Here is a 13,590-nt window from a genome sequence, read left to right on the forward strand (position 1 = left end):
GTGCAAATAAAGATCTTTCACACGGGCTACAATGGATTTAGTATTTCCACTTTGATATTTCAATCCTTGCTCACCTTCCGATAGACGTCCACTGCTAGACATAGGTCTCTTGTAAGGACCACCACACGCCACGGTCTTGAGCTGCCTAAATCCTGCGGCTCCCTGCGTAATGCTTTTGCTTTCGTATTTATTTAATATTTTTTTTGGATTCTTTCATATGCTTTTTGAATTGGTTGCGAAAAACATGTTTTAGACTAAGTATGACGGACAGACTTTGATTTTTTAGTGTTTTTATCAATGTGTTCAGCCTCAGTTTAATAATGGCGCGATGAGATTTCACTGTCTGCAAATCAATTAATAATTAATTAAATTACAATATGCAGTACGTGATATATCGTAAGTACGTCGGCTTTGTAGTTTCGTTATTGTTGACTTGGAGAGATTAATACAAAGTTTCAGCAGCTGCTGCTGTTAATTTTATCGCAATAACTAATTATGCAAGCTATTGATTTACAGATCGTATCTTTCCACGAGAAAAAGCAGTGATAGCCTAGTGCTTAGGACCGCCGCCTCCTAATCGGAGGTCGGGGGTTCGATTCCGGGAACGCACCTCTAACTTTGAGGAATAATGTGCCTTTCAAGTAATTCACTTGCTGAAAACATCGGGAGGAAACAAAACGAATGGGCGTTTCCCTTTCAACCCCCTATTTTACCAGTAGCTGTGTGTTTATAGATCTATCAGTCAGTCACCTTTTCCTTTTATATATTTAAATATTAGGCTATGGTGACGTAAAATCAAATAAAAATACTGCTAAACCTTAAGCTACTTTAGGGCTACCTACGTCAAATGTATAGTCCGTACAAAATGAATCCTCACGCGCTATTTTAACTCTATGGGTCAACTGTCATGTCAAAAGTGCGATTCATCAATAAGGACTAAAATCCACTGAGTTTGTATTCTAGGTCCATGCTAAAATCGTACTTTTGACACAAAAAGTTAAAATGACGCGTGAGGAATGAAATTTTACGCGTTATACTTACAAACATTTGACGCCTGCCAGTGACGCCGAAGCCTCGACGTTTTATTAAAAGTTCTCTAACTGTCGAGAACTGTGGCAAATGGTAACGGTTTAAGAGGTACGACTTACGACTACGAGCAATGTCAACTTAGCCAGGGAGTTTACGTTGCTATCGATTTTGTGCGCGATGTGCGTATGATTTAGGTATGTAACGTCGACAAATTCGACAATATACAAGAGATTTTTGTTTACTCTTTAGGAATGACCTACTTAAGACGTAGGTACACCTAAGTATCACGAATGGAAGTTTCCGTCGCAGCTACACGATTATTTTAGATTTCGGGGCATGTATAAAGTAGGTATAGGCCGCGCATGTAACTAAATTTTTACTTTTACAGAGAAGCGGTACTTTGTCAACGACAACCCTTCATCTCCCATGGCCCCACCAACCTCTCTAGAGCAAGATCACCTAACTATACGAAAGTTAGAGGTATATGCAAAGACTACTCTATCCCACACACTTTGTTACTCAGAAAATAGGGCAAATCTGGCACTACGAGGATCTTGGACTACTCGGTTATGTGGGCCGAATCATGGGAGAGCCCCCCCCCCCCCCCCCGGTACTTGCTCTTAGCGTAGGTATACCTACGTTTCCCGGGGCGCCATTTTGACTCCCTAAAAAAAAAAATTTTTATCTCTGTCCTTGTCCCTTGTGTCCTTCTCCCATTTTTGGGACAGACATTCACAATCACGCAGATCCCCGCGTGCCTCGCGGTCGAATTCCTCTCTCAAACACCTATTGGTCACGGTGCAAAGCCGCCCCACCTCTTGGTGCGCGAGCTCCCGTAGCTTCCCGAAGCTTCCGCCGCGCCGGGGCGACGAGATCTGGATAATAGACTGGAGCCTCTTCTTCGCGAATGATCCATGTCATGCAGGATAACTTCTGCATGCTGTCGTCGTCCAGGGCATCGTCGCGCATCGCGTCGACGGCAGTCGCCAACACGCGACGACAGCCGTCAGCATGTTGACACCAGCCGCCGTCAATTCATCGAGTTGTAAAACGTTGGTGTTTCGACGCTCCAACACAAGTTTTCTTTCGCGTCCACACACACACTGTGTAGGAACCATCCTAGATTGTCTCGAATCTAGCTGCCTCCAAGATTGGCCCTGCCACAATGTCGTGAATAGAGCTATTTAGCTTTATGTAGTGGGTTGGTACATGTTAAGTAGTACCTACCTATTGAATTTTTCACTCTGACCTTGTAATTTGAAAAGAGTGAAATCCGCAAAGAAAATTATTCCAGACTAATGGGACGTGGTACAAGGAATAATGGATAAGCCAGGCTTTCAGCAAGATGAAATAACTTTATTGATTACTATCGGACCGACTAGCCCGGACCATTCTAATAGTATTTAGGTTCCTTGCTTCGATATCATAACAATACGATTTCAGTATAAGAAAATGTTGTAGTGGGTAGATAGATACTAACTTGCTTAGATTAGCGAATAATGATTGGAGGCAAGGATGTCCTCACTTCAATAATTCACGTCCGAAATGCGCCATTGCCGCAAAACAATTTCACACCCTCTTGATAACGAGAATATTTCATAGTCCCATCTGTAGCTTGATGCAATTTGAAACATACTTACATACAATATACATATAAGTAAGTAACTTCAGAATCCAAAATTTACAAGTCTAACACACACAAAATTCGACGGCAACGCAGCGCGTTCGCAACTCTAGGTAGGCACTTACTACAATTTTAGATAAATCCATTTTATTAGGTTCTAGAAAGATTTTGTATAACTTTAATAAAATTCAATTTTTTTATTACATACCTGCCATAAAACCTACGCCCGCAAAAAATGGTACTAAGCTAATTATTAAAGCGAGTCTACCTACTCCTGAGAAGTTAATTAAATGTAGTGCTCTTTTGTTTATGTTTGAGACACCAAAGAACTAGATTCTCAAAGATATATACGAGGTACCTACGAGTAACTCAAAGAGCTGCATAATTGCATTTCATTTTATCCAGAAATACATTTCACAAACAGAATTTATTTTCAATCTGCAAAATCTGCAAAACGAGTGCTTTTCAGGACCCTTCACAAACGCTTTTAAATAATGAAAACGCTATAGCGACTCGACGTTCAGAAATGAGTAGGTAAATACCGTAAATACCCAGACTAACTGTTATTTTCCTTCAAAATGGAGCTTATGAAAATTTATTAACGTTCACACAGGTAGGTAGGTACGTGTAGTGTAATTAGCAATCTCAGAAAGATAAATTAGGTATGAAGAACAAAGACATTATAAAGACAAATGGAGAACGATTTTAATCGTGACTTTCTATTAAATTACGTCTACATAATGAAAATAACTACCTTTTCGTTCTAGACTCTATACCTACTAAGTAGTATAGAATATAGTTAGGTAGAAATTTTCAGTATAAGGTACGACGTGCGTCGACGAGCACGTACCTACCTAAAGCTGTCGGTCTTGTGCCTAATCTCTGGTTGTGTCGAATTTTCCGTCACATCGGGCTCTGAGAATGAGGGAATGGAGACTGCATCTGTGTTTGGGTACACCCTTGTACCTACACTACAAAACAGTAGCCGGCAATAAATATGTACCTACCTACCTACATCGACCTTTAGAATGATATTTCGGCTTTGTAGAGCGTTGTCTGTGACACTCATACCTATGTGACGGTTTTCGGTCTCAACGACAGAGACAACGCCCTATGAAAATGGTATCTCTTTCTAAAGATCGATGTACAATATTTTCTGCTGCGTACTGTAACTCCTGCACAGGTGGTTCAAATCGCTGTGGAGATTGCCCGACACTTGGTATTTATAGGTCTATGGACATTACGTACCTACTTACTAAATAAATATTAGTAACTAGATGATACCCACGACTTCATTCGCGTGGGTTTACGTTTTTAAAATCCTGTGGGATCTCTTTGATTTTCCGGGATAAAAAGTAGTCTATGTTCTTACCAAATTTCGTCAAAATCAGTTGAATGGATAGGTCGTGAAAGGCTAGCCAGACAGACAGACAGACACACTTTTACAATTATAATATTAGTATGGATTTTTCAATATTCTAACTATATCTATCGAACGAAGCTTGTGAAATAATCAAAAAGCTCAGCTAAGGCCTTAATGAATATTTTATACATCAGTCGATATTAAGCCTGAGCCTTTAAACTCTTGAGAGTAAATCCCCTTCGAGGGAGCTTACTATAACTTTTACGGATTCATAAAATATTTGCGGGCCTAAATAACCGGCAAGAATTTTGGGACTGCGTTTGGTAAGGCTTTTTCCCGAGACTTGAATACGTTTATTCCCTTGCGAATAATATAAATGACTAGATTTCACTCTTGTATTTGCCGCATAAAATTCGAATCAGCTGTCCTACCAGAGCAATTTCGAGAAAAGTAATACGAGTTTGACTATTTATACGCGTATGGACCACGAAACTTTCAACAAAGCACTGGACAGCCAGTGCTATTTGTATAATACTTACGCCCTGGCCCCTGACGAGTAAACAGACAAACCATTTCAGTTGCATAGGTACCTAACAGAAGAAAAGACGAAAAGGCATATTTTGTGGTTAAATCTAGTGCCATAACTCATAAGCCCTACGAGTTCAGGGTCCTTATCATATTGTTTCCGATTGCGGATGCGCCGTGCTAATTCATATGAGAGTACTTAGGACAGGCGTGATGAAGGAACTTGTCAGGCTTACATCGACTAGCGTAAGTTCAGCTGTTTTCTTAAATTGCAAACTGCAACCATATTTATAGAAGTAGGTACTAAACTACTTCACATAATATTTACCACTATCGGTTGTTAGAATTTAAAAAAAAACCGGCCAAGTGCGAGTCAGGCTCGCGCAATGAGGGTTCCGTTCTACAGTCGTATTTTTTCGACATTTTGCACGATAATTCAAAAACTATTATGCATAAAAATAAATAAAAATCTGTTTCAAAATGTACAGGTGAAGACCTTTCATATGATACCCCACTTGATATAGTCACTCACTTCGAAAGTTGAAAATACTAATTATTACTTCATGACCACAATTTAATTTTTTTTTTAGTGATCTAACCCTAAATTTACGGTTTTCAGATTCTACCCCAAATGTCCGCTATAAGATCTACCTACCTGCCAAATTTCATGATTCTAGGTCAATGGGAAGTACCCTGTAAGTGTAGGTTTCTTGACAGACAGACAGACAGACAGACAGACAACAAAGTGATCCTATAAAGGTTCCGTTTTTCCTTTTGAGGTACGGAACCCTAAAAACATAAAAATTATGCATCGTACAGACTTACAGCTCAAACCTGACTTATTCCAAAGTAATATTATGTCTGTCTGCCAGCTTTGCAAGCCCCATCCGTTTTTACCAATTTTAACGGGTACAAAGATAGCTTCCCGAAGAAGGGCATAGGCTATTTTTTGTACCGGATAATTATAGAGTTCCCAAGGGATTTTCAAAAAACTAAATCCACACCGAAGAAATCGCGGGCATCATTTTTTTGGTACAGAGATAACTTGTTTCCGAAGACATGGGATACTGTTTATTATCTAGTACCTACCTAGATAAAATATATTCATAACCAAAATTTGTTAGAGCACAATAGGTATATTATTTGCTGAAACAATTAGTTTGTAGAAAATAGAAGCTATGTACACGTGCCTACGTTCACTGAAAATAGTTCGTTTCCTAGTAGGTACGCTTTTTAGCTTTGAATTCTTGTTTCATAAACGCAATTGAATAGCGGAACGAAAAAAATTCGCAGTTTGCATAAAAGTCTTCTTTTGTGCAAACTGCGAATATGTAGCAAGGCTTTGACTTTGAAAAACGATACGTGCATCCAGCATCCTACAAAGTATTTTGTAGTAGGGGTAGGTACTAGGTATCTATTTCACTGATAGGTACCTACTACATAAAGAACAATTTTATCAGTTGACGCGACAGGTCGAGATCGCAATCGGGGAGGGAACGCCCCGCACACCCGCACAGCCCCCATGCCATCCCGGTGCGCGCGAGCGCGGGTGACGTGTGGGTATGCGGGGCGTCGCGTCCCCCCGTCCCCATACCCCGATTGCTATCTCGACCTGTCGCGGATTATAATTACTGTACAAATCATGCCCGCGTGGAATGGTGCCAACCACAGATGAGGTATAATTTATCTGTGGCTCCAACAATATAGGTATGCCTGCATTTCCGTGGACAGCCAGGCTGATCCTTTACGCAAAGAATGAGCTAATCATTCTGTCACCAGATGAGGCGTAAACGCACTTAAGGGATATGCCTGTGACAAAAAAGCAACAAACAGCAAGTGTACAAAAACGAGCTTATAGGTATTAAGTCCGCGACAGGTTGAGATGACAATCAGTTTTACGAGGCGAGGGGACACCCCACACACCTGCACGTCACCCTCGTTCGCCCGCACCGGAGCACGGAGGTTGTGCGGGTGTGTGGGGCGTTTCTTCCTCGATTGCCATCTGAACCTGTCGCGCACTATTACACGTGCAAAAAAACGCTTCCTAATTTGTAATCGCCCTTCGTAGTACAATACAAACGTATACCACTCGTGTTATATCAACAGGTCCCACTAACCTTGGCAATCTTATGTAAGAGGGCAGTGGTAGAGCTAGTCTTGAATAGCCCGAGGGCGCGACGCCGCAGCCCTTGACCGAGGCAGGCTTCCACTGAGCCGCACAGAGCAGTCACCCCTCCGCTTTCCTCGTGGACAAACTTCCGAGTGACAGCCTGATTGAAGATTACAAACCTTTTGAAATTAGCGATAAAAATGCACACGTCTTTACCTACATCATAATAATATGTTTTATTTACATTACACTAGATTATATCAAAAGGAAATCAACTACAAAAAATTCTATATTTAATTTTGTCAAAGACATGTTTCTATTGGCTCGGTTCGGGGAAAATAAACGACCATTAGAATGAGTAGGCACTCCATTATTTAATTAAAGAAATTAGCTCCTTAAAAGTACCTACTTCTTGATCTTTGAACTTTTAATAATATTAGTAGGTATGGGGCCGATTCTCTTGTACACAATCTCTAAACTAAACTAAACTAACAGGCCTAAATCTAGTTCCATCCTTTTCCGCAAGCAACATTACATAAGGGATAGCAATAGATTTAGGAGTGACATTTTAGTTTAGTTTAGAGATTGTGTACAATGGAATTAGCCACATTGTTTGTATTAGATACTCGAGCGTTTCGACAATTAGATTAACAATTAATATAATATTATTAAATTATTCCTCTTGAATAAGTTTTATTAGCTCGACTCAGCTCAATAATGAATCAATAGACTTTAAGAATCATAGATTGTAATTATGATATCACCGCGACTTCTTTCGCGTGGATGTAGGTTTTTTATAAATTCCGTTTGAATTTTTAAATTTTCCGAGATAATAATTAGCCTATGTGTTAATTCAGGGTAAGTACAATCTGTCTCCATTCCAAATTTCAGCCAAATCCGTCCAGTAGTTTTTGCGTGAAAGAGTAACAAACATACACACACTCATACACACTTTCGCCTTTATAATATTAGTGTGATAGTGTGATGTGATGGATTAGGTACACGAGGCAGCAATCATAGCGAAGCCTGAACGCGTTGGTTTGCATAATCAAACCGCATCAGGCTGATTTTCTAGTGTTGTTTGATCCCACATCCACATACTACTTATAACGCGACGCGTGTTGAGTATAGTGGGAAAAACCACAAATTCTAAATAATGTGGGAAGCACCCTGAAAACTAAATCTAAAGAGACTCATTAACTACACAAAATAAAGGATTTTGAATGAACACGTTAACTATTTTACATCCTTAAAAGGTAACCAATAGTATTTTATTTTCTTGTTTCACAGCTCAATGTCTATTACCCTCATTTAAGAAGAAGACAAGAAGCAATACGGTTGATTGCATTAATACGTCTTCTTCTTAAATGAAGTTGTCCCAGAGGAAAATAAAATCCGAAATGAAGTTGAAATCAAGTAGAACTGAAAAGGCTCTTAAGTCTCATCAAACGCAGAAAAGTTTTACACAAACTAACTCGACATGTTTCAGAGAGAGAAATGTGTCTCGCTACGGCTTTTGAAACATTTCCATTCTACTTAATTAATTTATTGAGTCAATTTTATCTCTCCATCTTTCTTTCTCTCGTCCATAAAATGAAATAACTTTGATCGAAAAAAGCGAAAATTCTTTTATAAACTCTAATAATATTATCATCGTGATAGTGAATCAAATGAATAAAAAAAATCAAACTCAATATTTAAATTCTGTTTGGAAGGAGAATAAAATCCGAAATTTTGATAGTAAGTAAGTAAGTAAGTAGGGCTCGTCCGATCCAATTCCGTTATAAATCCGAGAAAATACTGTTGTAAAATGCTGTCATTTGCTCTATTTTTTCTCAAATAAGTATCGAAAATCGGATAGGAAAATGTATGGAATTTTTTGACCGACCGAAGCGAGGCCTCTGCAGTCTACATGAGCGAGATTGCACTTCGATGTACATTACCTGCGCGGTCTACATAGCAACGCGGCCAGGACTTCCCGCTGGACCTGTCCAGCGGCTTGCCCGTATACATTGGTAGATAATATTATTATTTAAATAAAAGTGTATCCTGTGTAAGTGTATTTTGTGTGTATTTTTCAAGTATATCCTGTATTCTTACTCTCTGTAAATCTATTAACAATAAAGTTGTTTTAAATTATATTAAAATAGGCATACCTCTTCCATCAATTGCTTGACTTCTTTTTTGACGGCAGCTATCAGTCGTTCCTTCTGCTCGACATTGGGGTCGGCCGCCGCGACCGCAGGCATTTCTTCTTCTGTCCTTTCAACTGTCAAAGACGTTCAACTGTTGAATGTTCAACGTGATTCCAAAATTTCCAGGAACTACTCTTCGATAAAAAGTAGCCTATAGATATCCGTGTGTTTACGCAAGCTATCTCGGTACCAAATATATTGCCCGCGACGTCATCCGCGTGAAATCAAGTTTTTTTAAATCCCGTGGGAGCTCTTTGATTTTCCGGAATAAAAGTAGATGTGCAAGCTATTTATGTACCAAATTTTGTCAATGGAAACGGATGGGCCGTGAAAAGAACACTCCTTCTTAGACAGACGATAAACATATTTACTTTCGCACTTCCCTAAGACACGCGACGACTGCAACACTCGACTCCTGTCTTCGACAAAATATGTCGCTTGTGTATGAGTCGCAGAGAATTCATCCTCAAGAGTACGCATAAACATACAAGGTTTTGCATGAAAACAAAAACGTAAAATGTTGGCGGGGAACAGGGGAGAATGCTTTGTTGTGATTGGTAGATTCAAAAGTCTTGTAATCAAGACACGGTGCGGAATGAGAGTACCGAACGGGCGTGGGTCGACTTTTATGCTAAGCAACTGCCTAAGCTTAGCGATCGGGGGTGTTTAGACATCTATAGGTGGTGGTAAATCAGAATTATATGACAGTTGGAAAAATGTTCCAATTAGGAAGTTTTCCAGGAGAAGGTATCCTTTTGTAGGAGAATGAATTGCGCCTACACAATTGGCAAGCTTTGCAACTATTCTGAACATCTATTGAAAATATTTCACGTAAAATTAGCTCTAGGCACATAATAGGCTTCAGCTGTCAAGTGCTTATTGAGAACGTACTGCCCACGCCCTTATGGTTGCAAGAGGTCTTTTCATCTTATAGGCATAATCTTTGAAAGCAAATCCCATAAAAATATTTACTCATAGAAATGATTTGATACATATAAGTTTATAATTCAAAGTTTTTTCTAGGTCTTTATATTGTAAATATAGGAGTATGTATAGTCTACGACAGATCAAGATGGCAATCGGGGCATGAGGTGGAGGGACGCAACGCACACCCGCACGTCACCCGCGCTCGCCCGCACCGGGTTAGCGAGGGAGCTATGCAGGTGTGCGGGGCGTTCCCTTTCCGATTGCCATCTCGAGCTGTCGCGTACAATACTACTTATACAATATACTCAAAAGATGCAGGGGGTTGACTTGGATGTCAAAAGTCTGACACAAACTTCTGCTCATGTGGGAATTTTGTTTCTCATTGTCAGCCAAAGAATTTTTCTCATTTGACCCAGAACATCGATGGGTTTATCATTCCAATTTTCTGAACCGGTTTCCAATTTTCTGTGTTGTTCAGTAGGTACCTACTGGTACAGAAGTCCAACAGTCCTACAGTCTGGTATACTGGAGTCATTTTGTACGGACTATACTTAGCGGGACGATTCAGTAACTCAGTGTTCAACGCTGAAGTCTGAACTAGGCCAGTCTACTGTCCTCATTATCAGAAGTATTGTTATCATCTAACAGTTCCGTTACAGACACTACCAACCTATACAATATACATACGTATAAGCAGCTACACATGATGATATACTTAGACCAACCAACTCCTAGTCCGTAGATATATTATGTGTACTGTAGGTATCTCTAGCTTATATCAAACTAACTTATGCTCGCGGCTTCGTCCGCGTGGACTATACAAATTTCAAACCCCTGTTTCACCCCCTTAGGGGTCGAACTTTCAAAAATCCTTTTTAGCGGATCCCTACGTCATAAAAGCTGTGATAGCCTAGTGGTTAGGACGTCCGCCTTCTAATCGGAGATCGGGGGTTCGATCCCGGGCACGCACCTCTAACTTTTCGGAGTTATGTGCGTTTTAAGTAATTAAATATCACTTGCATTAACGGTGAAGGGAAACATCGTGAGGAAACCTGCATGCCTGAGAGTTCTCCATAACGTTCTCAAATGTGTGTGAACTGTGTAGTCTACCAATCCGCACATGGCCAGCGTGGTAGGCTATGGCCAAACCCTTCTCACTCTCAGAGGAGACCCGTGCTCTGTAGTGAGCCGGCAATGGGTTGATCATGAATTTAGTTTAGTTTAGAGATTGTATACAAGAGAATCGGCCCCATTGAATGTCAATCACAGACTCTCCGCGAGTTTAGTAAACAATAGCTGTTGAACAGCAGTTGAATATTTAGGCTTTAAGGTACCCAATCGATTATAATGTTGTACTACTTATAAAGTTGGTGAAAATCGTTTGCAAATACGTCATATCTTCAAAACAAACTGGAAATCCCTCCCTAAGCGTTTCCAAATCTCATTATTATTCTCAATCTCGAATCCAACGGAACTTTGGAAACCAAGATTAATTGTCTAGCTTTCATAATGCTTTCCCTGATATTTTTCTTTAAGGCCCTACAAAATGTGCTTGAAAATTGAGCTTGAAGATATTTATCATACCTGAGCACTTTTCCCATTAGATTGATAAGCTTTCGGGTATCACAGAGATGTAAGGCAAGGATGGTTAGGTACGTCTATCATTAATCAAATTCCGGCTACGTCATCCTTTAACTTGTGTTTTAGCAAACCAAAGTAGACATAAACGTTGTATGTGATAAAGCATGTCGTTATTTAGCTCGAAATTAGTGAATATTATAACGCGCCTTTTCAATAAATTCATCACATAAGATATTGTGTAAAATGTCTATACTCTATAGACCGGTAGGTAACTTTGCTACATGGCCAGCGACAGGTGATGGGAAAGAAAAAGTTTAATATTACGTTCTGTATAGGTTGATAAATACCAAGATAACATATAAGTTTTCTAAAGCTAAGAGAGCTAAACTTATCTCTCGTAAAAACAATACCTACTTACTAAGTATCACATGGCCGCTCCACCCACTCGCTGTTATCTTTCTGTCAAAACGACGATGTACATACTCCGACAGTTAGAATGCTCTACAAAATACGACTTTAGCCTATTACCATACTATTTGCATAGTAAAAAAGGGAAAATAACCAGCTCGTATTTGCCAAATCGTTCATTTTCTAGTTAGAAACGCACGTACCTTTATTTTGTGCGGCCATTTTCGAGAACGGATGAAATGTGTTGCATTATTTACGCAGAAGACACTCACATGTCTCACTTTTTATCAAATAAAATAAGTATGTTGGATCGTTGGACTGTGAGCTAAACGTGTTTACAATCTCGCTGATGGTTGAAAATGGCTTGTTTGATGGAAAAATCGATGTCGCGCCGCGCGCAGTCGGCTGCTAGCGGTACGCAAGTGATAAGGTCCTGAAGCAATACCTATCTATCCCTCATATTATATAGATTATAGACGGTATACCTACCTACTCTGAAATTCGGGCACGTACCGCCCGCTGGAAAAATGGCTGATTGACTAGATTGTGTTGAATGTTATTTCAAACACAAAGCTGTGTTCTGTTGACAAGGGGTAAAATAAAATTCCTTCTTCTAATCAAAATAAAGACTGATCCCCAAGTCGTTACTCGCTGGTTTTCGTAATAAAATAGGCAATTATATATAAGATTTATAGAACTATGCTGTACCTAAGTGCCTTATCTTATGTATTATCTAATAGGTACCTATAGTGCGCCACAGATCGAGATGGCAATCGGGGTGAGGACGCCTCGCTCACCCTTACAGTCCCCGCGCTAACTCGGTAGGTATGGTCCGTTACAATTTTATCAAAATGGACTCAGTCATAAGAAAACTGAAAATAAAACTTAGACTTACCTATCACTCGGCCGCAGTGGTGCGTTGCTTAACGACTTTGTCAGACTTCACTTGTCAGAAAGAAGTCCGGAGTTTTGACTTCCAATGGGTGACCATTTTAGGAAATTATTATAGGTAGGTACGTAGGTACTTTCAAAGTTTCCTCAGGTCTTGATCTGGTATCAGGCTTCGGCCGTGGCGAGCCGTGGCTAATTAGAGGTACATTTCTCCTACATCAATGGTTATTAGATAGGTACCTACCTAGGTACTGGGTAGTATACTTCTGCAAGGCCAATCCATATTTTATTATAAATCATTAAATTAAAAAATCGAAACAGTTGTATGTCTTATGTCTAATACCTTTTAGTTTTCACAGCATATATCAGGGGGCACGGGAGTGCCCCGCCAAGACGAGCCAAACTAAAGGACGGGGCACTACCTACGTAGGTAACTTTTCTCGAAGCGTTTCGTCGTATTTTCGAGCAGTCATAGCTTCGGTCTGGATGACGCTAGAAAGCTGAAATTTTCATTAGCTTTAGCGATTTAGATGCGGCACAGAGATAGCTTGCATGCCAGAGAATGATTCAAAAAAACCTAGATCCACGTTGATGAAGTCGCGGGCATATGCATTATGCGGGCATTGAAGCCTCCCTAGATTAAAATGATTAAATAATCGAATCGAATCGAAATAATAAATCGAAATTAAAGAATCGGAGCCAGTAATAATCTGTTCCTCATCGATATAAATGACAAGATATGCCCAAGCCCACAGATATATCCAAATATGCAACTGGCATGGCCCCCTCAGTCCCTCTCGCTCAAGCAAAGGTACTTACCTACTTGTGAAATGTTATTCCGTCTATTTTACGTTCGCTTCGGCTAGTGTAGCCTAGTAAGCTATACTGCAACCCACCATAGCACAATAACTTCAAAAACAAAAAGAATTTCGATCTG

General features: G+C 39.9%; 1 protein-coding gene across 4 annotated transcripts in view; it reads right to left on the reverse strand.

The window, feature by feature from the left end:
- Positions 1 to 12,778, reverse strand: part of LOC117985652 (small G protein signaling modulator 2-like) — a 45,968-nt gene extending 33,190 nt beyond the window's left edge. For 3 of the 4 annotated variants that reach the window (XM_069500516.1, XM_034972426.2, XM_069500517.1), the window contains exons 1-3: positions 11,966 to 12,170; positions 8,808 to 8,920; positions 6,659 to 6,811 (exon numbers count right to left, since the gene is read on the reverse strand). In XM_069500516.1, coding sequence (XP_069356617.1) covers positions 6,659 to 6,811; positions 8,808 to 8,920; positions 11,966 to 11,984 — 285 coding nt within the window. In that variant the 5' untranslated portion in view covers positions 11,985 to 12,170. Of the gene's footprint in view, positions 1 to 6,658; positions 6,812 to 8,807; positions 8,921 to 11,965; positions 12,171 to 12,657 lie in introns of those variants that run through there. The other variant, XM_069500515.1, reaches the window with a different exon arrangement.
- Between the last annotated feature and the right edge of the window lie 812 nt (positions 12,779 to 13,590).

Source organism: Maniola hyperantus, chromosome 9, assembly GCF_902806685.2.
Source record: "Maniola hyperantus chromosome 9, iAphHyp1.2, whole genome shotgun sequence".
NCBI lineage: Eukaryota > Metazoa > Arthropoda > Insecta > Lepidoptera > Nymphalidae > Maniola > Maniola hyperantus.